Source organism: Oncorhynchus nerka, linkage group LG1 (genome assembly GCF_034236695.1).
Source record: "Oncorhynchus nerka isolate Pitt River linkage group LG1, Oner_Uvic_2.0, whole genome shotgun sequence".
Taxonomy (NCBI): domain Eukaryota; kingdom Metazoa; phylum Chordata; class Actinopteri; order Salmoniformes; family Salmonidae; genus Oncorhynchus; species Oncorhynchus nerka.
Genome location: NC_088396.1, coordinates 38,376,263 through 38,398,950, shown reverse-complemented (window position 1 = coordinate 38,398,950; position 22,688 = coordinate 38,376,263). Strand labels below are relative to the sequence as shown.

The window sequence follows — 22,688 nt, the reverse complement described above, 5'->3', positions numbered from 1 at the left end:
CAACTCATCCAGAACGCCGCAGCCCGTCTGGTGTTCAACCTTCCCAAGTTCTCTCACGTCACCCCGCTCCTCCGCTCTCTCCACTGGCTTCCAGTTGAAGCTCGCATCCGCTACAAGACCATGGTGCTTGCCTACGGAGCTGTGAGGGGAACGGCACCTCAGTACCTCCAGGCTCTTATCAGGCCCTACACCCAAACAAGGGCACTGCGTTCATCCACCTCTGGCCTGCTCGCCTCCCTACCACTGAGGAAGTACAGTTCCCGCTCAGCCCAGTCAAAACTGTTCGCTGCTCTGGCCCCCCAATGGTGGAACAAACTCCCTCACGACGCCAGGACAGCGGAGTTAATCACCACCTTCCGGAGACACCTGAAACCCCACCTCTTTAAGGAATACCTAGGATAGGATAAAGTAATCCCTCTCACCCCCCCCTTAAAAGATTTAGATGCACTACTGTTCCACTGGATGTCATAAGGTGAATGCACCAATTTGTAAGTCGCTCTGGATAAGAGCGTCTGCTAAATGACTTAAATGTAAATGTAAATGTTCCTACAGGCTGCATGCATGTTGTTTGCTCGGCTGTTGGCAGCCCCTGACTGGCTCCCTCACGGTCCTCCAGGCCCAGACGCCTCCCTGTCTCCACCAGCAGAGAGAGACTGGCCTAGAGGAAATATTACCTGGAGCATAGAGAGATGAGATACAGTACCTTGCAAAAGTATTCATCCCCTTGGCATTTTCCTATTTTGTTGCGTTACAACCTTTAATTTAAATATATTTTTATTTGGATTTCATGTAATGGACATACACAAAATAGTCCAAATTGGTGAAGTGAAATGAAAAAAATGTATGTTTCCAAAAAAATTAAAAAATTAAATGAAAAGCGGTGCGTACATATGTATTCAGCCCCTTTGCTATAAACCCCAAAATAAGATCTGGTGCAACCAATGACCTTCAGAAGTCACATAATTAGTTAAATAAAGTCCACCTGTGTGCAATCTAAGTGTCACATGATCTGTCACATGATCTCAGTATATATACACCGGATCTGAAAGTCCCCAGAGTCTGCAACACCACAAAGCAAGGGGCACCATCAAGCAAGTGGCACCATGAAGACCAAGGAGCTCTCCAAACAGGTTAGGGACAAAGATGTGGAGAAGTACAGATCAGGGTTGGGTTATAAAAAAATATCTGAAACTTTGAACATACCACGGAGCACCGTTAAATCCATTATTAAAAAGTGGAAAGAATATGTCACCACAATAAACCTGCCAAGAAGGAGGAGCTGCAAAGCTCCACAGCGGAGATTGGAGTATTTGTCCATAGGACCACTTTAAGCTGTACACTCCACAAGAGCTGGGCTTTACGGAAGAGTGGCCAGAAAAAAGCCATTGCTTAAAGAAAAAATAAGCAAACGCGTTTGGTGTTTGCCAAAAGGTGAGACAAAAATGTTGCTTTTTGGCCATCAAGGAAAATGCTATGTCTGGCGCAAACACAGCACCTCTCATCACAACGAGAACACCATCCCCACAGTGAAGCATGGTGGTGGTAGCATCATGCTGTGGGGATGTTTTATATCGGCAGAAACTGCGAAATTGGTCAGAATTTAAGGAATGATGGATGGCCCTAAATACAGGGAAATTCTTGAGGGAAACCTGTTTCAGTCTTCCAGAGATTTGAGACAGGGACAGAGGTTCACTTTCCAGCAGGACAATGACCCTAAGCATACTGCTAAGGCAACACTCAAGTGGTTTAAGGGGAAACATTTAAATGTCTTGGAAAGGCCTAGTCAAAGCCCAGACCTCATTCCAATTGAGAATCTGTGGTATGACTTAAAGATTGCTGTACACTTGCAGAACCCATCCTATTTGAAATGGCTGGAGCAGTTTTGCCTTGAAGAATGGGCAGAAATCCCAGTGGCTAGATGTACTGAGCTTATAGAAACATACCCCAAGAGACATGCAGCTGTAATTGCTGTAAAAGGTGGCTCTATGAAATATTGACTTTTGGGGGATGAGTAGTTTATGCATGCTCAGGTTTTCAGTTTTCTTGTCTTATTTCTTGTTTGTTTCACAATAAAAAATATTTTGCATCTCCAAAATGGTAGGCATGTTGTGTAAATCAAATGATACAACCCCCCCAAAAAACTATTTTAATTCCAGGTTGTAAGGCAACAAAATAGGAAAACTGCCAAGGGAGGTGAATACTTTCGCAAGCCACTGTAGATGAGAGAGAGAGTAAGAGAGAGAGAGAGAGAGAGAGAGAAGGAGAGAGAGAAAAGGGTAAACTAAACTGTGGCCTCAGGAAGTAAAATCCCTGACACCTCTCAGCCTCTGAGCTCAGCTTCCTTCTGTCTGGATTAAGCAACTTCCTCAGTCACAATTAAAGGTTTATGCCCTCACAATGAAGAAATTAAACTGTAAAAACTCACCAGCTAAATTATTGTTATTCAGGGAAGTTTAAAGAAGCGGACGCTTGAATTGTAAAGAGTCCCCCCTCTTCTGTTAAGTACACTGTGTGCCGAGTACAGCCATGGGAATTTCAGAGCGAGTAGGAACCTTCTTAGGAACTACAACTGTGTTGAATAATAAGGACTTACTGAGCTCTTTGACTCTTAAGTACACCAACCCTCTCAGAGTCAAAGCTAACACTTGGAGAATGTACACATGGAGAATTTACACTTGGAGAATGTCCACATCTATAGGACATATAATGTATATACAATACACACACATACATTGTTTAGGAATCAACATGTGTTTGGTGTCTGTATTTAGGATATAACGAAATGAAATGCAACATGTTTACCATGACAGTTTGATGGCCATCCTCACTATCATTGATAAGGAGGTAAGGAACTGTTCCGTGTCTTATGAGCAGAGGACCAGGTGGAGGTGTGTACGTGTGTATGGGAGAGGTGAAGGTGAGGGGCATCTTGGGGTGAAAGACAGAGAGAGACAAGTCTGTATCAGCGGCAGCAGTGAGATGACCCTGATGATCCTCTGAAGCCTGGGCTAAGAATGCACACGCATACTTCCTATCGAGGGAATCTACCTAAAATCCTAGACTACACTGAGTATACCAAACATTAGGAATATCTACCTAATGTTCAGTTGCACCCCTCCCCCCCATTTTGCCCTTAGCTCAGCCTCAATTCGTTGGGTCATGGACTCTACAAGGTGTCGAAAGCATTCCACAGGGATGCTGGCCCATATTGACTCCAATGCTTCCCACCGTTGTGTCAAGTTGGCTGGATGTCCTTTGGGTGGTGGACTATTCTTGATGCACACGGGAAACTGTTGTGTGAAAAACCCAGCGGAGTTGCAGTTCTTGACACAAACTGGTGACCTTGACACCTACTACCATACCCTGTTCAAAAGCATTTCAATATTTTGTCTTGCCCATTCATCCTCTGAATGGCAGACCTTCACAATCCATGTCTCAAGGCTTAAAAATATTTAATCTGTCTCCTCCCTTTCATCTACACTGATTGAAGTGGACTTAAAAAGTGACATCAATAAGGGAGCATAGCTTTCACCTGGATTCACCTGGTCAGAGTAAGTGTTCTTAATGTTTTGTATACTGAGTGTATACTGTTATTACAGATGTTTTACATGAGTCACAACACGCAGGAAGGAACTGGACATTTGGGTTAGGGTTCAGTTTGGCTGAGGTTAAACTGTGTTAGGGTTCAGTTTGGCTGTGGTTAAACTGGGTTAGGGTTCAGTTTGGCTGAGGTTAAACTGTGTTAGGGTTAAGTTTGGCTGAGGTTAAACTGGGTTAGGGTTACGTTTGGCTGTGGTTAAACTGTGTTAGGGTTACGTTTGGCTGTGGTTAAACTGGGTTAGGGTTAAGTTTGGCTGTGGTTAAACTGTATTAGGGTTACGTTTGGCTGTGGTTAAACTGGGTTAGGGTTAAGTTTGGCTGTGGTTAAACTGGGTCCGGGTTAAGTTTGGCTGAGGTTAAACTGGGTTAGGGTTAAGTATGGCTGTGGTTAAACTGGGTTTGGGTTAAGTTTGGCTGTGATTAAACTGGGTTAGGGTTAAGTTTGTCTGAGGTTAAACTGGGTTAGGGTTACATTTGGCTGAGGTTAAACTGCGTTAAGGTTACGTTTGGCTGAGGTTAAACTGTGTTAGGGTTAAGTTTGGCTGAGGTTAAACTGTGTTAGGGTTAAGTTTGGCTGTGGTTAAACTGGGTTAGGGTTAAGTTTGGCTGTGGTTAAACTGGGTTAGGGTTAAGTTTGGCTGAGGTTAAACTGTGTTAGGGTTACGTTTGGCTGTGGTTAAACTGGGTTAGGGTTAAGTTTGGCTGTGGTTAAACTGGGTTAGGGTTAAGTTTGGCTGTGGTTAAACTGTGTTAGGGTTAAGTTTGGCTGAGGTTAAACTGGGTTAGGGTTACGTTTGGCTGTGGTTAAACTGGGTTAGGGTTAAGTTTGGCTGTGGTTAAACTGTGTTAGGGTTACGTTTGGCTGTGGTTAAACTGGGTTAGGGTTACGTTTGGCTGTGGTTAAACTGGGTTAGGGTTACGTTTGGCTGTGGTTAAACTGGGTTAGGGTTAAGTTTGGCTGAGGTTAAACTGGGTTAGGGTTAAGTTTGGCTGAGGTTAAACTGTGTTAGGGTTAAGTTTGGCTGTGGTTAAACTGTGTTAGGGTTAAGTTTGGCTGAGGTTAAACTGGGTTAGGGTTAAGTTTGGCTGTGGTTAAACTGGGTCCGGGTTAAGTTTGGCTGAGGTTAAACTGGGTTAGGGTTAAGTATGGCTGTGGTTAAACTGGGTTTGGGTTAAGTTTGGCTGTGATTAAACTGGGTTAGGGTTAAGTTTGTCTGAGGTTAAACTGGGTTAGGGTTACATTTGGCTGAGGTTAAACTGCGTTAAGGTTACGTTTGGCTGAGGTTAAACTGTGTTAGGCTGTTTGGCTGAGGTTAAACTGGTTAAAGTTTGGCTGTGGTTAAACTGGGTTAGGGTTAAGTTTGGCTGTGGTTAAACTGGGTTAGGGTTAAGTTTGGCTGAGGTTAAACTGGGTTAGGGTTAAGTTTGGCTGTGGTTAAACTGGGTTAGGGTTAAGTTTGGCTGAGGTTAAACTGGGTTAGGGTTAAGTTTGGCTGAGGTTAAACTGGGTTAGGGTTAAGTTTGGCTGAGGTTAAACTGGGTTAGGGTTAAGTTTGGCTGTGGTTAAACTGTGTTAAGGTTAAGTTTGGCTGAGGTTAAACTGTGTTAGGGTTAAGTTTGGCTGTGGTTAAACTGGGTTAGGGTTAAGTTTGGCTGAGGTTAAACTGGGTTAGGGTTAAGTTTGGCTGTGGTTAAACTGGGTTAGGGTTAAGTTTGGCTGTGGTTAAACTGGGTTAGGGTTAAGTTTGGCTGTGGTTAAACTGGGTTAGGGTTATGTTTGGCTGAGGTTAAACTGGGTTAGGGTTAAGTTTGGCTGTGGTTAAACTGGATTAGGGTTAAGTTTGGCTGAGGTTAAACTGGGTTCGGGTTAAAGTTGGCTGTGGTTAAACTGGGTTAGGGTTAAGTATGGCTGTGGTTAAACTGGGTTAGGGTTAAGTTTGGCTGAGGTTAAACTGGGTTAGGGTTAAGTTTGGCTGAGGTTAAACTGGGTTAGGGTTAAGTTTGGCTGAGGTTAAACTGTGTTAGGGTTAAGTTTGGCTGTGATTAAACTGGGTTAGGGTTAAGTTTGGCTGAGGTTAAACTGGGTTAGGGTTAAGTTTGGCTGTGGTTAAACTGGGTTAGGGTTAAGTTTGACTGTGGTTAAAACTGGTTATGGTTAAGTTTGGCTGAGGTTAAACTGGGTTAGGGTTAAATTTGGCTGTGGTTAAACTGGGTTAGGGTTAAGTATGGCTGTGATTAAACTGGGTTAGGGTTAAGTTTGGCTGAGGTTAAACTGTGTTAGGGTTAAGTTTGGCTGTGGTTAAACTGGGTTAGGGTTAAGTTTGACTGTGGTTAAAACTGGTTATGGTTAAGTTTGACTGAGGTTAAACTGGGTTAGGGTTAAGTATGGCTGTGGTTAAACTGGGTTAGGGTTAAGTTTGGCTGTGGTTAAACTGGGTTAGGGTTATGTTTGGCTGAGGTTAAACTGGGTTAGGGTTAAGTTTGGCTGTGGTTAAACTGGATTAGGGTTAAGTTTGGCTGAGGTTAAACTGGGTTAGGGTTAAGTTTGGCTGTGGTTAAACTGGGTTAGGGTTAAGTTTGGCTGTGGTTAAAACTGGTTATGGTTAAGTTTGGCTGAGGTTAAACTGTGTTAGGGTTAAGTTTGGCTGTGGTTAAACTGGGTTAGGGTTAAGTTTGACTGTGGTTAAAACTGGTTATGGTTAAGTTTGACTGAGGTTAAACTGGGTTAGGGTTAAGTATGGCTGTGGTTAAACTGGGTTAGGGTTAAGTTTGACTGTGGTTAAAACTGGTTATGGTTAAGTTTGACTGAGGTTAAACTGGGTTAGGGTTAAGTATGGCTGTGGTTAAACTGGGTTAGGGTTAAGTTTGGCTGTGGTTAAACTGGGTTAGGGTTATGTTTGGCTGAGGTTAAACTGGGTTAGGGTTAAGTTTGGCTGTGGTTAAACTGGATTAGGGTTAAGTTTGGCTGAGGTTAAACTGGGTTAGGGTTAAAGTTGGCTGTGGTTAAACTGGGTTAGGGTTAAGTATGGCTGTGGTTAAACTGGGTTAGGGTTAAGTTTGGCTGAGGTTAAACTGTGTTAGGGTTAAGTTTGGCTGTGGTTAAACTGGGTTAGGGTTAAGTTTGACTGTGGTTAAAACTGGTTATGGTTAAGTTTGGCTGAGGTTAAACTGGGTTAGGGTTAAATTTGGCTGTGGTTAAACTGGGTTAGGGTTAAGTATGGCTGTGGTTAAACTGGGTTAGGGTTAAGTTTGGCTGAGGTTAAACTGTGTTAGGGTTAAGTTTGGCTGTGGTTAAACTGGGTTAGGGTTAAGTTTGACTGTGGTTAAAACTGGTTATGGTTAAGTTTGACTGAGGTTAAACTGGGTTAGGGTTAAGTATGGCTGTGGTTAAACTGGGTTAGGGTTAAGTTTGACTGTGGTTAAAACTGGTTATGGTTAAGTTTGACTGAGGTTAAACTGGGTTAGGGTTAAGTATGGCTGAGGTTAAACTGGTTATGGTTAAGTTTGGCTGCTAACTATCCCCTTATTCAGCGGAACTGATCTCAGCAACATAGTGGGGATGGGGACGGCCAAGCTTCCAGAAAATCACAAAGAGGACATGGAGCATGACTATGATTCAAGGTCACAGCCACCATGTCTTTCTCAGGACTATGAGTTAGAAACAAGGAAATTATTCATTTAAATCCTACACTTTTTTGTCATTCAAAAAGAGGGAATCCTCTCTAAAGGAAAATCTACATACTTTCTAACCAAAGAGCTCACATGAAGGTATTTCACTTACTCATCACTCACTCCATTTCTACCCAGTTGTTATGAAAATTACTATTTATTTCCCCCACATCTCTTCTTCTCCCAGAGCTGTCTGGCGTATGACATCACAAACTAGTTTTCCATGAGGCTGGTAGCGGGCCTGTTTACATGTTTCTGGGGACCATGACAACCATACATTGAAGTAACATCAGTCTCAGAGCCTGTACTGTAATCACAGGGTGTACTGTAGGCCTATCTACTGAAATCCTTTAAAGTGATGATCCAGAACTTTTGTATAATTTCAGTCAGTAGTTTTGAAAGTGGTGCTCAAAACGAGTCCCCTTTTTTGGTGTACTACTTCATCCAAACGTTATCCATTTCATATGATATGTTACATCCTGCAGATGTTGTTATTGTGCAATTTGTGTCAAATGTTCTGAAGATACCGGACTGCATCTTTAAGTAGTGCTAGAAAGGACTTTCTCAGTGAGGAAAATACACTCCACCATTCTGAAGAGCCTGTATTTAACCATGGCCTAAAGTGAAACACCAAAATGACATGCCTGTCTAGCTATTGCATGGGACCGGTACAGAACAGAACTATTTATGGAAAAAGAAACACGCAAGGGACATCAATGTTACAGTCCAGAAAACATAAAGGTTGGATTGGTTTTGGATTGGTTGTTCCCAGCCCACAGCCCGTCGGCCAGGACAGAGTTGTGGTCTGGGATGCCTCTGTTTGTTATCCCTGGGTCTGCTGCATTTACTCAGGCTAACCTGTCTGCTTATTTTGCTGGTCTCACAGTTTACTGTAGCCCTGCCGTCTGCCTTCCTGCATTTTATCCTGAGAGAGAGGCCAGTAGCCAGCACTGGTGTCAGGGTTGTGGGCTGCACTGGGTACATCCCAAATTGCATCCTATTCCCTGTTGGCCCTGGTGAAAAGTAGTGCACTATATAGGGAAAACAGTGCCATTTGGAACATACCTACTGTCTTGTTTCAGACAGGATTTTCCCTGCTGCACTGACCACACAAATACTGGAAAAGTTGAATGTCACTAAATGTTTATGGAATTTCTCCTCCTACTCTTCCTCCTTTTTAAGCTTAGCTGCTGACCTGACTCTTATTTTGGACGAAGCTGACCAAAAACGAACATAAAATGAGAAAAACTTTAAACCCTTTTTTGTTTGTTTTTTAACCAAACGAAAAATTATTTCTTATAAATGTTTATTTGACTAGGTTTACTTAGATTAAATGTCTGACTAGCTTACAGGTGCGGGTGATTGAACATGTGGTATGTGACTCTCTGTCTCTATTATAAGCCCTCCATAATGAGAATAATTGCTAATGGCTAATGCTGTGGTATTACCAGCCTGTTTCAGCAGTGTAACCTTAGATCTGTAATTACTAGCAAACCAACTCCCTCAGCCTAAGGAGGAATTCTAGTGTCGCTACAAATCAATATCCTGTGAGCCTAACAGAGCTGCAACAGCAGTCACAAAGGCCTCTAATACCATGGATGGGGAAGGCTATGGGCCAACAGTGCTTCTTTTCAGGTAGAGTGTCAAAGTAGCTAAGAGGAGTAAGGAACTGTGACTTTTGTCAATTGAGGCATTAATGGAATAACTTTTCCCTACAACATTCTCTAGAAAAACTTTGAGTATGTGAATACAATATTGTAGATACAATATTGTCCTATTCTATTCTGGACAGACACCTAGATGACTGGTGGCTGACTCATTGGCTGACTGATTAACTGACTGGCTGACTGATTTGCTGGCTGAATGTCTGGCTGACACTGTTTTCACCAGCTGTGTGTGCAGGCCCTGAGGGAGGGGGGAGACACATGGGCCGGATGGACTCCCCTGGCCTCAGCCCAGACTATAGGAATAGGCTGTAGCCTGTTTACTCCAGCTATATAACACAAACACCAGACCAGAGTTCCAACAAACCAGATTATTGTGGCAGCTGGGGTGTAATAGTGTAATGGAATGACTTAATATACGCTTATGAATATCTGATCTAGATGTAGAGTCAAGGGCATGTATAGGTATAAAGACATGTATTGAGCTGACTGCCCAGGACAGACTCTGTAGGAACCTATTTTCAAACATTAGATATTAAATATAACCTATTTACTGTAAAATAAGATAGAGTTATATGAGGATCTATATAGTTTAACAGAAGCTGACCATAACAATAAAATGGAAGTCCCTTCCGCTCTATAATGATATATGTCTCTGTCTTATTCAGTTATAAAAAAGAACAGTCAGTTCCTGCTAGTGTGTGGAGGATCGGATCGCCCGAGAGGAAAGCAGAATTGGGCCGAGCCAGTCAATAGCTTCACCTTCCTGTCTTCTCATGTATATGGTCAGTTAAGGCATTACTGATACGATGTTGTGATTGTGAAATACTGTACATGGCACTGGATACAGCTGGTAATTTCTTTCCCAACATGACAATCTACTGGGGATATGAAATAAATCAATATATTCAGGGCTTCTCAGCTGTGTGTGTCATGCTGTTTTCTAAGTAGTAGGTCCAGGCGAGGTGGTGTCTTGTGCAACACAGATATCAGAACTATTTATCTCTTGCACTGCCTTGTCTACTCTTCTTTAAGACATGGGGAATGAATACTGATGCACTCATCCACATGTTGTGGAGTTAGAGAAATGTTCTAAATATCTTCAAAAGTACTTCTGCCTACACAGAATCTTCCACTCATGAGGATATTTATTCTTTAATCTGTTTAAAACACAGGTGGAGGGCCATGGAGTTAGTTAAACATATGAGGGAGTCACTCTGAGTCACAAATCCCCTATTCTCACCCTGCCATTCACGGGCCCACAGAACGACAACAGTGCAAGGGCCTTATTTAGAGGGAGAGAAAGAAAGAAAGAGCAGAAATCCCTGTCTCTTTTCTCAGGAAGATTAGTGGATGTCCCTTTGGCGTGTTCCTGCCTATGAACAACTTTTTCTTTCTTTTTCTGGTCACATTTTTCTCTGACATGAACTCCAAAGCACCTTCCCCAGAGCAGAGCAGCCCAGGGACGAGGAGAGAGGCGTGGTGGAAAGAGACACTTCACACACCCTTCTAATCCCCTATCACCTCTCGGAACCCCTCTTACCTTGACCATCACTCACTTACCCTCGCTACGGAGACCACGGCTGCTGTGATTAACACGCTGCTCTGTCCATATCACCAACTCGCCACTCTCTTAAAACAATGAATTACACTGCACGCGCCTGCTCCATCCATCTAGTGTAGTCACCAGTCACACAGAGTTTAGGCTCGGTGTAACACCACATCTGTGCATAAGGAGCATAAGGAGTGGGGGAGCAGGAGAGAGGTGTGGGGGGTGGGGCACAAGGCACAATAGCAGTATACTGGACTTAGATTTGTGAATGTCGCCATTTGAAGAAAACTACAATCTGAGGTGTTAGATAAAGACAGGGTGTGTAGGCTGTTTCACAAACAGCCCCGTCCCCGTCTAGCATGAAACTACACCTGTGAAAACATGTGATCACATGTGAAGTGTTCCAAAAACACACATTTTCACATGATTTCACATGTGAAACGTCATGAAATCATGCGATTTTCTGTAAGGGAAAGATCACAAACATTACGATTCAGCTTAGAGATCTGCTTTGAAATACTGAGGTGTTTACTGTCCTATACTAGGAACCTGATCTGGCTATTTACAACCAGAGACAGACCAATAAACCCTACAGACTGAGGTTTGTGTTGCTGTGCGCTACAGCCTATACCAGAACACACACACAGACACACAGACACAGACACAGACACACACACACACACACACACACACCAGCAAGGGTGGATGCGGGCTGTCACTGAGACTGCGGGTGCCCATTTAAAATCATTAACAAGGCCCAGCTAGAGAAACAGCCTGATGCATATCAAGGAACAGGTGGAGTCATGTCAAGCCAACATCATCCTTCCCCGTCTAGCCACGGCCCTTTCCCCATCTAGCCACGGCCCCGTCCCCGTCTAGCCACGGTCCCGTCTAGCCACGGCCCCGTCCCCGTCCAGCCACGGCCCCGTCCCCGTCCAGCCACGGCCCCGTCCCCGTCCAGCCACGGCCCCGTCCCCGTCTAGCCACGGCCCCGTCCCCGTCCAGCCACGGCCCCGTCCAGCCACGGCCCTGTCCCCGTCTAGCCACGGCCCCGTCCCGTCCAGCCACGTCCCGTCCAGCCACGGCCCGTCCCCCGTCTAGCCACGGCCCGTCCCGTCCAGCCACGGCCCGTCCCCGTCTAGCCACGGCCCCGTCCCGTCCAGCCACGGCCCGTCCCCCGTCCAGCCACGGCCCGTCTAGCCACGTCCCGTCCCCGTCTAGCCACGGCCCGTCCAGCCATGGCCCCGTCCCCGTCTAGCCACGGCCCCTTCCCCGTCTAGCCACGGCCCCGTCCCGTCCCCATCTAGCCACGGCCCGTCCCTGTTTAGCCACGGCCCGTCCCCATCTAGCCACGGCCCCTTCCCCATCTAGCCACGGCCCCGTCCCCATCTAGCCACGGCCCCTTCCCCATCTAGCCACGGCCCCGTCCCCCGTCTAGCCACGGCCCGTCCCCGTCTAGCCACGGCCCGTCCCCGTCTAGCCCCGTGCCCGTCTGGCCCCGTCCCCGTCTAGCCACGGCCCCTTCCCCGTCTAGCCACGGCCTCTTCCCCGTCTAGCCACGGCCCCGTCCCCGTCTAGCCACGGCCCCGTCCCCGTCTAGCCACGGCCCGTCTATCCACGGCCCCGTCCCCGTCTAGCCCCGTGCCCGTCTGGCCCCGTCCCCGTCTAGCCACGGCCCCGTCCCCGTCTAGCCACGGCCCCTTCCCCGTCTAGCCACGGCCTCTTCCCCGTCTAGCCACGGCCCCTTCCCCGTCTAGCCACGGCCTCTTCCCCGTCTAGCCATGGCCTCTTGCACTAAGAGCTATATAGGCCAGACATACTTCCATTATGGATTAAGAATCATGGACTCAAATGTAACTGGTCAAGTCTCCATGAAACCCAACTGAAATGGAGTTTTGTTCGTAAGACGCTGATGTTCTAACTGCCAATGAGTCTAGACCAGGCCGGCGAAGAGAAAAAACATAGCTGGTAGAACTTTATTCATTTGAAATTACTTGGATGTTTTACCAGTATATATTATACAAACATTTGAGTGCTTTTCTTAGCACTTTCACTGAGAATGGTCTGACGATGCTTCAGTTAGTTAGCCTTTGACTTTACAGTAGTTTTCAATAGAGTTGAGGGAATGAGGCCATTCGTTTTGGCTACTTTGAGAAATGTACTAAGAATAATACACTGTCATATTGATTTATTCACGCTATGCCCTATATTCATATTCCTGTTATGATCTGCATGTTAATTGCAGAATCAGTGAAAAGGTGTCGATAAGAAGATAAAAAACTAGGGCTATAACTATGTAACCAAGTCAGTATGGCTGTAAATGTTCTACTTTCACTGTTGCCAATGAGTGAATAGAGAATGTATGGTGATTATAGTTGGTTGAGGGCAGGCCACCAAGCCCTTCATTAAACAGTAAAAATAGCCCACTGATAAGTTCTATTAAGGTTTCAGTGGTGGGCCCTTGCTAGATGTCTTTGTGCATCTCAGAAGGAAGGACCGCAGAACCGCTCCACTATGCAGTTCTAACTTATTTATAATGTTGAACCTCTGGAGCCAAGAACAAGGTCCTCAGACCTCGTTATGAGGAGTTGTCATCACACATATAATCACTGATGAAAACAGGAGGTCTCATTTTTTATATATGAGAGGGTCTGCCTCTCTCTCTCTTGCTCTCCCTCTCCCTCTCTCTCTCTCTCTCTTTGCTCTCCCTCTCTCTCTCTTCAATTCTATTTCAATTTCAATTCTATTTAAATTTGAGGGGATTTATTGGCATGGGAAACATATGTTTACATTGCCAAAGCAAGTGAAATAGATAATAAACTAAAGTGAAATAAACAATCAAAAATGTACAGCAAAAATTACACTCACAAAAGTTCCAAAAGAATAAAGACATTTAAAATGTAATATTATGTCTATATACAGTGTTGTAATGATGTGCAACTAGTTAAAGTACAAAAGGGGAAAGAAATCAACATAAATGTAAGTTGTATATACAATGTTTGTTGTGTTTGTTCTTCACTTTACCTGTTCCTTCTGGCAACAGGTCACACATCTTGCTGCTGTGGAATTTCACCCAAAAGATATGTGAGTTTATCAAAATTGGATTTGTTTTTGAATTCTTTGTGGACCTGTGTAATCTGAGGGAAATATGTGTCTCTTATATGGTCATATATTTGGCAGGAGGTTAGGAAGAGCAGTTCAGTTTCCACCTCATTTTGTGGGCAGTGTGCACGTAGCCTGTCTTCTCTTGAGAGCCAGGTCTGCCTACGGCGGCCTTTCTCAATAGCAAGGCTATGCTCACTCTATACATAGTCAAAAATGTCATTAATTAAAAAAATTATTAAAAATTACATTAAAATTAATGGGACAAATGCTAATTAATTACTTAAAAATCATACAATGTGATTTTCTGGATTTTTTTAGATTCCGTCTCTCACAGTTGAAGTGTACCTATGATAAGAATTACAGACCTCTACATGCTTTGTAAGTAGGAAAACCTGCAAAATTGGCAGTGTATCAAATACTTATTCTCCCCACTGTATATATGTTGAAGAGGGTGGAGCTTAAGCTCTCTGTTTCACCCCACGGCCCCGTGGAAAGAAATGTGTGTGTTTTTTGCCAATTTTAACCGCACACTTGTTTGTTGTTTGTGTACATAGATTTTATAATGTTGTATGTTTTTCCCCCAACACCACTTTCCATCAAGTTGTATAGCAGACCCTCATGCCAAATTGAGACAAAAGCCTTTAAAAAAAAAAAATCAACAAAGCATGGAAGACTTTGTTGCCTTTGTTTTGTTTGTTTGTCATTTAGGGTGTGTGTGGTAAATACGTGGACTGTCGTTACAGTCATTTGGTAAAAAGTAGATTTGACAATTGCTCAGTACATTGTTTTCATTGAGGAAATGTATGAGTCAGCTGTTAAAGAAAATGCAGAGGATTTTCCCTAGGTTGCTGTTGACGCATATCCCCCGGTAGTTATTGGGGTCAAATTTGTCTCCACATTTGTGGATTGGGGTGATCAGTCCTTGGTTCCAAATATTGGGGAAGATGCCAGAGCTGAGGATGATGTTAAAGAGTTTAAATACAGCCCATTGTTATTTGTGGTCTGTAATTTGATCATTTCATTTAGGATACCATAAGCCCCACAGGCCTTTTTAGATTGTGGGGTTTCTATTTTGTCCTGTAGTTCATTCACTGTAATTGGAGAATCCAGTGCGTTCTGGTAGTCTTTAAATCGAATCAAATCAAAGTTTATTTGTCACGTGCACCGAATACAGTAGCAGTAGCGTAAAAGAGGGGTTGGTGGGTGGTGGGATACAATGCAGATAGCCCGGTTAGCCAATGTGCGGAAGCACTGGTTGGTCGCCCAATTGAGGTAGTATGTACATGAATGTATAGTATTTAGTAGTTTAGTAGTTGATTCTACAATTTATATTTGATCATGTATGTGTTTGCTGTTTGTTCTTTGTTATAGAGCCAAGAAGATTAGAGAAGTGGTTTATCCATACATCGCCGTTTTGGATAGATAACTCTTTGTGTTGTTGTTTGTTTAGATTCTATGGATTCTTCAATTACATTGAGCTGATTTCTGATGTGCTGTTCCTTCTTTTTCCGTAGTGTATTTCTGTATTGTATTAGTGATTCACCATATTGTAGGCGTAGGCTCAGGTTTTTTGGGTCTGGGTCTGTTTTTGGTTGGATACATTTCTCAATTTCCTTCTTAGCTTTTTGCATTCTTCATCAAACCATTTGTCATTGCTGTTAATTGTCTTAGGTTGTTTGCTTGAACTATTTAGGTTTTATAGGGAAGTTGAGAGGTAAAATATACTGTTTAGGTTTTATAGGGAAGCTGAGAGGTAAAATATACTGTTTAGGTTTTATAGGGAAGCTGAGAGGTAAAATATACTGTTTAGGTTTTATAGGGAAGCTGAGAGGTAAAATATACTGTTTAGGTTTTATAAGGAAGCTGAGAGGTAAAATATACTGTTTAGGTTTTCTACTGCCAAGTTTACACATTCACTATTGCAGTGACACCTTTTGTCCAGGAAATTGTCTAGAAGGGATTGAATTTGTTGTTGCCTAATTGTTTTCTTGTAGGATGACAATGTCTGTATTTCCAATTTCTTTGATGAAGTCTGGGTTCCTGCTCTTTAGGCCAAAGGCAGATGACCTCAGATCTTGTATATTCCAGGATGAGATAGTAAAAGCGTTGTGTTCCATATTGTCTAGTATTGTTTTGTGTGGTTTAGGCCTGGACCATCACAGTAGGTGTGAGCAGAGCATGTTGAGGTCGTAGGTCCTCTTGGCATGGGTTCTCTCTCTCTCTGACTCTTTCTCCCTCTTAGTTTCTTTCTTTCTTTCTCTCTCTCTCTCTCTTTTTTCTCCTCAGACCGGACTGACCCACTAAGGGTATCATCACATAAGAGTTGCCTGCGTGTTACTTTCCATTTCAGTCATAGGCTATGCAATTTTACTTACAACATAATTTACAACCATCATACTTCGTTTGTCTATGTGGGTTTGAAGAATTGCAAGTGTCCGATATGGGCCACAGTAGATTCCAAGACAATAAATATAATTGATATTTTTGGAAACAATCTTTGACCATTTCTTTGTAGAGGCGCCAGTGAGGACAGAGAGAAACGTCCTATTTTTCATGTATTTCTCTAAACAATTAATACTCATATAGCTTTGCTTATGGCAGGCCACCAAGCTTATCAATAAACATAACTAACCAATGCCACACTATCAGATAAAAGCTCATTAGCATATCAAAGGTACTTCCCGGTCCTCGCCGGTGTCAGAGGACTCTGATGCACTGTCGTCCACTGTTACCACAGACAGCTTTAGTAATTCATAACATTTATACTCAGGAGGTAAGAACAAGGTCTTTCAACCTCATTATAGTGTTTTTTCATCTCCCAGTCTCTGACATCTTTGAATCATGCAGTCCCTCGCCATCTATCTCTTTCATGTGCCACTGAGCGGGGGAATAAGCCAATATGAAAGCATACACCAACACAGACCACCGAAACAAAAACACGACTTAAAGTCAATATCTGAATCATTTTTTAATTCATGCATTTTACCTTCTGCACGATCAATTAAGTCAAGAAGTATTTTATATTGAAAATATTTTCAGTATGAGAGATACCGTATGACAGTGGGACTCCTATAATGTATTTGATGTGGGTATTAAAGACACTACTTTATGACTGGGAGCATTGCTATAGGGTACAGACAGAGAGTGGAGAGAGGGAAACATTGGGAGGTTTGGACTGGAGAGATGTAGTTGAAGGTGGTCATACCTCTGGTAACTGTAGTAGGAGATAGTTTCTTTGGTAAGTCTGAGAAGCTGCCTCCATCCAAACCTGATCCTGTCTGCTCCTTCTTCTCAGTGGCTGTAAGGGCAGAGGTCTCCATGGTGGACAGCAGGGAGTCCGAGTCAACCTAGCGACACAGAGAGGGAAAAGGAAAGATTAAAGCAAAACATGTGTAAAGGCAATACAAAATGTTGTTGACAAAGGATATTTTGGAATGAGGAGGTAGATTTTATCACAACACATACACATACTCACTGGCTGTAGCAGTGCACAAGTTACCAACAGAGGGAGTTCTACAGATCATACACTCTGTATTACATTCCAGCACTGTGTATAAAATATGAAATTAATAAGAAAGAACATAAGAACTATTCAGTGTCCTGACATGAAGCAGACTTCTCTGAGATAATGCAGAGTGTTGCTGGTTGCCAGGCACCGTCTGGGGCACAGAGAAAGACACAAAAGGACACATTATTTTACCATATTATATCACGTAGCGTGTCTGGTCACAGCCTCCTCTCTTACACAGTCAAACTAAATTTAGCTATTTAACTTTTTGTCAGAGAATTAAAACAGTATCCCTCAGAATATAGTCCACAAATAATACATGAATGTACTGTAACTACCATGTATATAGGCTACATAATTTTAAGGCGTCACTCAATATGAAAACGTACACTTAAATAGATACAGGTTTTTCAGTTGTTCAGTGTAATGCGTTCCTAATGTCCTTCATAGTAAAAATGTGACACACTCAGCAGTCTGTCTTTTAGCCACTATGACATCATCATGACACCACATTCACATGCTTGTTTGAATGGCAGTAGACTTGGCAGCAAATGACTTGTTTGAGTTTGTGGAACCTAGATGATTATCTTCGGCTAAGTGCAAACAAGTAGCAGTCTAAAGCTAAGAGGGGAGGTCACTCCACACTCTCAAATTTAAAATCACATTTTATGAAGAGAAATTGTAGAAATAAGCAGGGTTTATGGCTGTGGAAGCTAGTGATGACCCACTGTCACTAGGCACTAGCTTGTTGTCATGGTTATCCATACGGGTTTTACCCCTGAGGGTTTCGTTGTTGACATTGTCTAATCTGACCTGTATGCACGGATTTGATTCATTGTGATTTATTGGTTGATTCATTGGTTGAATATATGTTTATTCATTATGATTTTATTCATCGTTATTTGCCACATAAGTACAAACTCGGAAGGATAACTTGACTATTTTGCTGGTTAGGACGATTCTACTCTACACTCTTCAATGTAGTGAAACACTAATACCAGCTCTACTGGAGTGTCAAAGTGAAGTGACATACAGTTTCCACACACTTGTTGACAGACGTGGGCACTTGGCAGTCAGAACTTTAAATGAATGCAACATAGACTATGTTTTACACTGTTTATATTGCTGAACTCATATACAAACATTTTTTCAATGACTTGACAAACAGCACTTGCAAATAGTTTCTGAATTAGGGAGTTCTCTGTCACTATTAACATTTGAACACCACAGGCCTTTAGGTATGGCATACACAGAATGTGCAGCATGTTGGTGTTCTAGAGACCAAATAGGACATTATCTCAACTGATTATACAATGTCTTTCCAATAATGAGTTTATATGCTACTGTAATACATTGATTAAATATGTTATGTTTCTCTAGCATTTTACACTAGCCACTATGAACAGTAGTCACAGATCACTATCAAGTCATTCAATGTGTGCTCATGTGTGTGAAGCATCCTTTTAGGTTTCCTGTGGTTCTCCAACATCGTCAACATCTTGTGTTCTATTGGAGGTATGGCGGACCAGTGGCCATTGGTATGACCCTTCAGAGGTACTAGTCGCCTGTCCCGCTGCCAGTCCCTGTGCCAAGGTAAGCCGATTAAGAAGTGGGCAGCTAACCGGTTTAAAAGGCATCTGTTTATTTATTGTCTTGCCAAAAGCAAATAAAAGTTGTTTTCCCTCTAGCCATCTTGTCACTGAGGCTGACAACTCATTCATAAGACATTTCCTTTTACGATCACAATCCAAAGCAGTAAGAAGTGTTTTATTTTCTGTTTCAGCTGATTCCAACGGTTGTATGACATTGGCAACAAATTATATATCTATTTTTTACAATCAAAGGCTCTTGGATCAACGAAGGTATGCCCAACCCTAGAGCACATAGTAAACCCTAAACATCAGTCTATCTGTCTTCCTAGTGACTTGACCCCTGAAGAAGAGAGAATGTCTTCTTGATAACATCATGTTTAATATGAACATCTGGCTTGCAACACATTAATAGCTGTTGTTTCCTGCTATAATTCAAGCAAAGTATTGTTTATTTTACTACTAAAAACAAAAAGCTATGTTTAAAGTGATGAGGAAGCATTGGTCTGATGCCGAAAAAGAAAAGAAATTCACATGAGCACTACAATGTCTACTCTACCCATACTCTACCAAGGTTTTCCAGAACACAGCTTGACCTACCACAGTAGAGATATTTGTCTATTGTACTTCAAACAATGTGTATGCAGGTTGCTTGGCATTCAAACCTTCTCAAACAGCCTAATTCATACTCTTAGAGGTGCTCCCACAATAATGTGATTTGTACCACATAGAAGTTAAAGTATTGGATTCTTCACACACCACACTAATCCCATTCCACTACCATTTCAAGCTTTTAAAAAAATTATATGAAAGCAAGCTTCTTCTAGTAATATGGTGCCTGCTTGTATTTCCTTAAACCTTTATTTTAAAGATGGTGGTGCTACAATAATACACATTTACAATAGGCCTATATCAAAAAATACATACAACCTAATGATATAAACAGTGTCTTCGGAAACTATTCAGATCGTTTTTTCCCCTCATCAATCTACATACCCCAGACCCACCCCTCTAGCTATGCTTTATGGAAGAATGTAACTTAGTTGGCTAGGATATATTGTCAACATTGAGTTGTGGTTCATATGGTACAGTCGTGTTGGCTTGTACCTACTGGCTAGTTGGCTAGCTAACTGGCTGTAATAGCAGCCAGGGATGTTTGCTAGCTTATTTGTTTGTGCTCGTATTTAGTTTACACAGATGACTTCAGCCATATGAAGATCTTTCCATTGCTAAATATACCTAGCCATCTTCCTTTCCTTGTAGCTTGCTTCTCATCCGACTGGTGTTAGCTGACTAGCTACAGCTGCTAGCCTGCTACAAGCCAGCTGCTGCTGTTGTTGTGCAGCAATTGAGTTTCTGCTCCTGGTTTTAGAACTCTGAGATTCGGCTGGAAAGATGTTAGTGTTGTCAGAAATGCAACAAAAATATAGCACATTGTTGGTTCTTAATGGACAGAAATTAGCACGCGAGAGCACACTACAAATATAGTCAATAAATATAGTGTCCAATGGTCACTTTATGGACGCTATAGTCTCATTTCAATCTGAATTTGAGCTAGGCAGGCACAGAAAATACTCTGAAAACTCAATTGCCAACACCCTGTTAAACAATCCGGTATGTGTACTTCCAATCAAGTTGATTTGCCAAATGTCCTTGAAATTGGTGTCATATAAGCTTAGATATAGGCTTTACATTTTACACAAAATTTAACATCGCCCCCACAATAATCACAAATATATATTAAGCCCTGAGTTGTATATTAAACAGACACAAGCTTGTTCTGTTAAGTCCATTATTAAAAATGTGGTGCTTGGATCTCAGGGTACTGTAGGCTCAGGTAAAGGACTAAAGAGCTAGAAAGTGTGTTGCTTGGATAGAAGTGGCCTCAACTTCACCCCCATCCCCCCACAGCTCCACCATGCAGGTCTTTGGAGCCTCTCTCTGCCCCATTCCTCCCTCCCCTCCACTCACCGTCCCTGAAGACAGGGGTGTCAGGCTCTGACGGGACAGTACAGGTGTCAGGAACTGAACAGACAGATGGTGGATGAGGAGAACAAACAACAAGAGGTAATTTCTTCTTCTTCATTTCTCCTTCTTCCCTTCTTCTGGTTGGCTGGTCAGCCTAGTGCAGTGAGCGAACAGGATCGTGGCTCCCCCAGCCCCCTCCACTGACCCCCAGTCCACGTGACCACAGGCAGGGGACTCTATGGTGCTGGGTGTTGGTGGGATAATCCCCTATACAGGACTCCCAGACTCCTTTCTTGGATTTGTCCCTCTGCTGCCCCATACCCAATACCCCACCTCTCAGTGAGCGAGCCACAGTCTGGGTCCTGGGATAGTAAAAACGCTTTTTGTGTTGTCATTCTCCGTCTCTTCTTAAGGTCTTCTAGTCCTGTTTTTATCATACTGCGTTACACAACTTTATTTTTACACTGATTAAAGCCATAAACAAGTTGTATGTCTGAGTGAGACAATCAACAGGAAATAAAAGGCATATGTAAGCCTGTGTACGAGCCCATTAGAGAGTAGAGAGAATCGTGAGGATGGAGGTATAGGAGGGTAGCAATGACTATACACAAGTGAGAGGAGACCCAGATGTTGTAGCAGTTCAGTTATACCCCATTATAAACCCTTCTTTCCCCTGGTTGGTGGTTATATGACATTGTGTTCCAAATGGCACCCTATTCCCTATATAGTGCACTACTTTTGACCACAGCCTGGACTCGGTCAAAAGTGGTGCACTACATAGGAAATTCCATATTTCTGCATGGGAAACATATGTAAACATTGGGGCGGCAGGTAGCCTAGTGGTTTACGAGTGTTGGGTAACCGCAAGGTCGCTCGTTCGATTCCTTGAGCCGACAAGGATGAAAAATGTGTCGTTCTGCAAGGGAATTAACCCCCAACAACAACTGCTTCCTGGGTCTCTCAATAACAAGTCTATGCTCACTGAGTCTGTACATATTCAAGGATTTTCTTACTTTCGGGTCAGTCACAGTGCTCAGATAATCTGCCACTGTGTACTCTCTGTCTAGTGCAAGGTAGCATTCTAATTTGCTGTTTTTTGGTTGATTCTTTCCAATGTGTGCATGTAGTTCTCGCTCTCTCTGTCTCACTAACATTCAACATATCCCCTTTCACTAACACTGAAAGGAATGAAAACAGATATCAAAGACAGTCATCATCTATGAAGATTTGCAGACTCCTCTTCCGCCCCTTTCTTCCTATCTCAGGATGGTGATACTGATGCTGGTAAGATCTATCTCTCTCTCATTCCCTCTCTCTCTTTCTCTCCTGCCTGCCCTCATGCAACCCAACCCTCTCTCTACCCTGGTGTAGTGTGATATATAGGGGTTTGACGCCCCTATTCCACCCTCAGATGTCTGGGCCGGTGTTGAACCTGCTTAGGTTTCAGATGTATGGTGGTCCTCAGGTGAGTTATCACCACCAGCAAAATGGGGTCTACTTCATAGGGTTTTTGTGTCTTGAAAGTAAATATAAACACAGAGCTATATTGTATGCTCCAAAAAATAGAGCATACATTTTATACTAATACAATTGTTTAGAGAAAGACAGACATTATTATCTAAAAATGATGGATAATCCTGAATGAATCATGAATAATGATGAGCGGTAAAAGCTACAGAGGGTCAAAGATCATACCCCCATGACATGCTTACCTCCCCTGGTAATGGTGTGAGGTTAGCAGGTCTTGGGGGTATGATCTTTGATGCTCTGTAACTTTCTCACTCATCACCATTCACCATTAATTCAGGAGTATCCGTAATCATGGTAGCATCAACATTAACATAGAAGTGTTTAGAAACATATTATATTCTTGTAAATATTTGTATCAACATGACAAGATTCAACAACTGAGACATAAACTGAACAAGTTCCACAGACATGTGACTAACAAAATGAATATTGTGTCCCTGAACAAAGGGGTCAAAATCAAAAGTAACAGTCCTACTCATGGACTGCACCAGATTGGCCAGTTC

At 42.8% G+C, this 22,688-nt stretch overlaps 1 protein-coding gene across 1 annotated transcript in view; it reads right to left on the bottom strand.

Annotated features, from left to right (window-relative positions):
• The window catches only part of LOC115129810 (zinc finger protein GLI2-like), a 114,358-nt gene that overhangs the window by 78,677 nt on the left and 12,993 nt on the right, over positions 1–22,688 (bottom strand). Inside the window, exon 2 of the mRNA XM_065018516.1 lies at positions 16,796–16,937. Coding sequence (XP_064874588.1) covers positions 16,796–16,910 — 115 coding nt within the window. The 5' untranslated portion in view covers positions 16,911–16,937. The remainder of the gene's footprint in view (positions 1–16,795; positions 16,938–22,688) is intronic.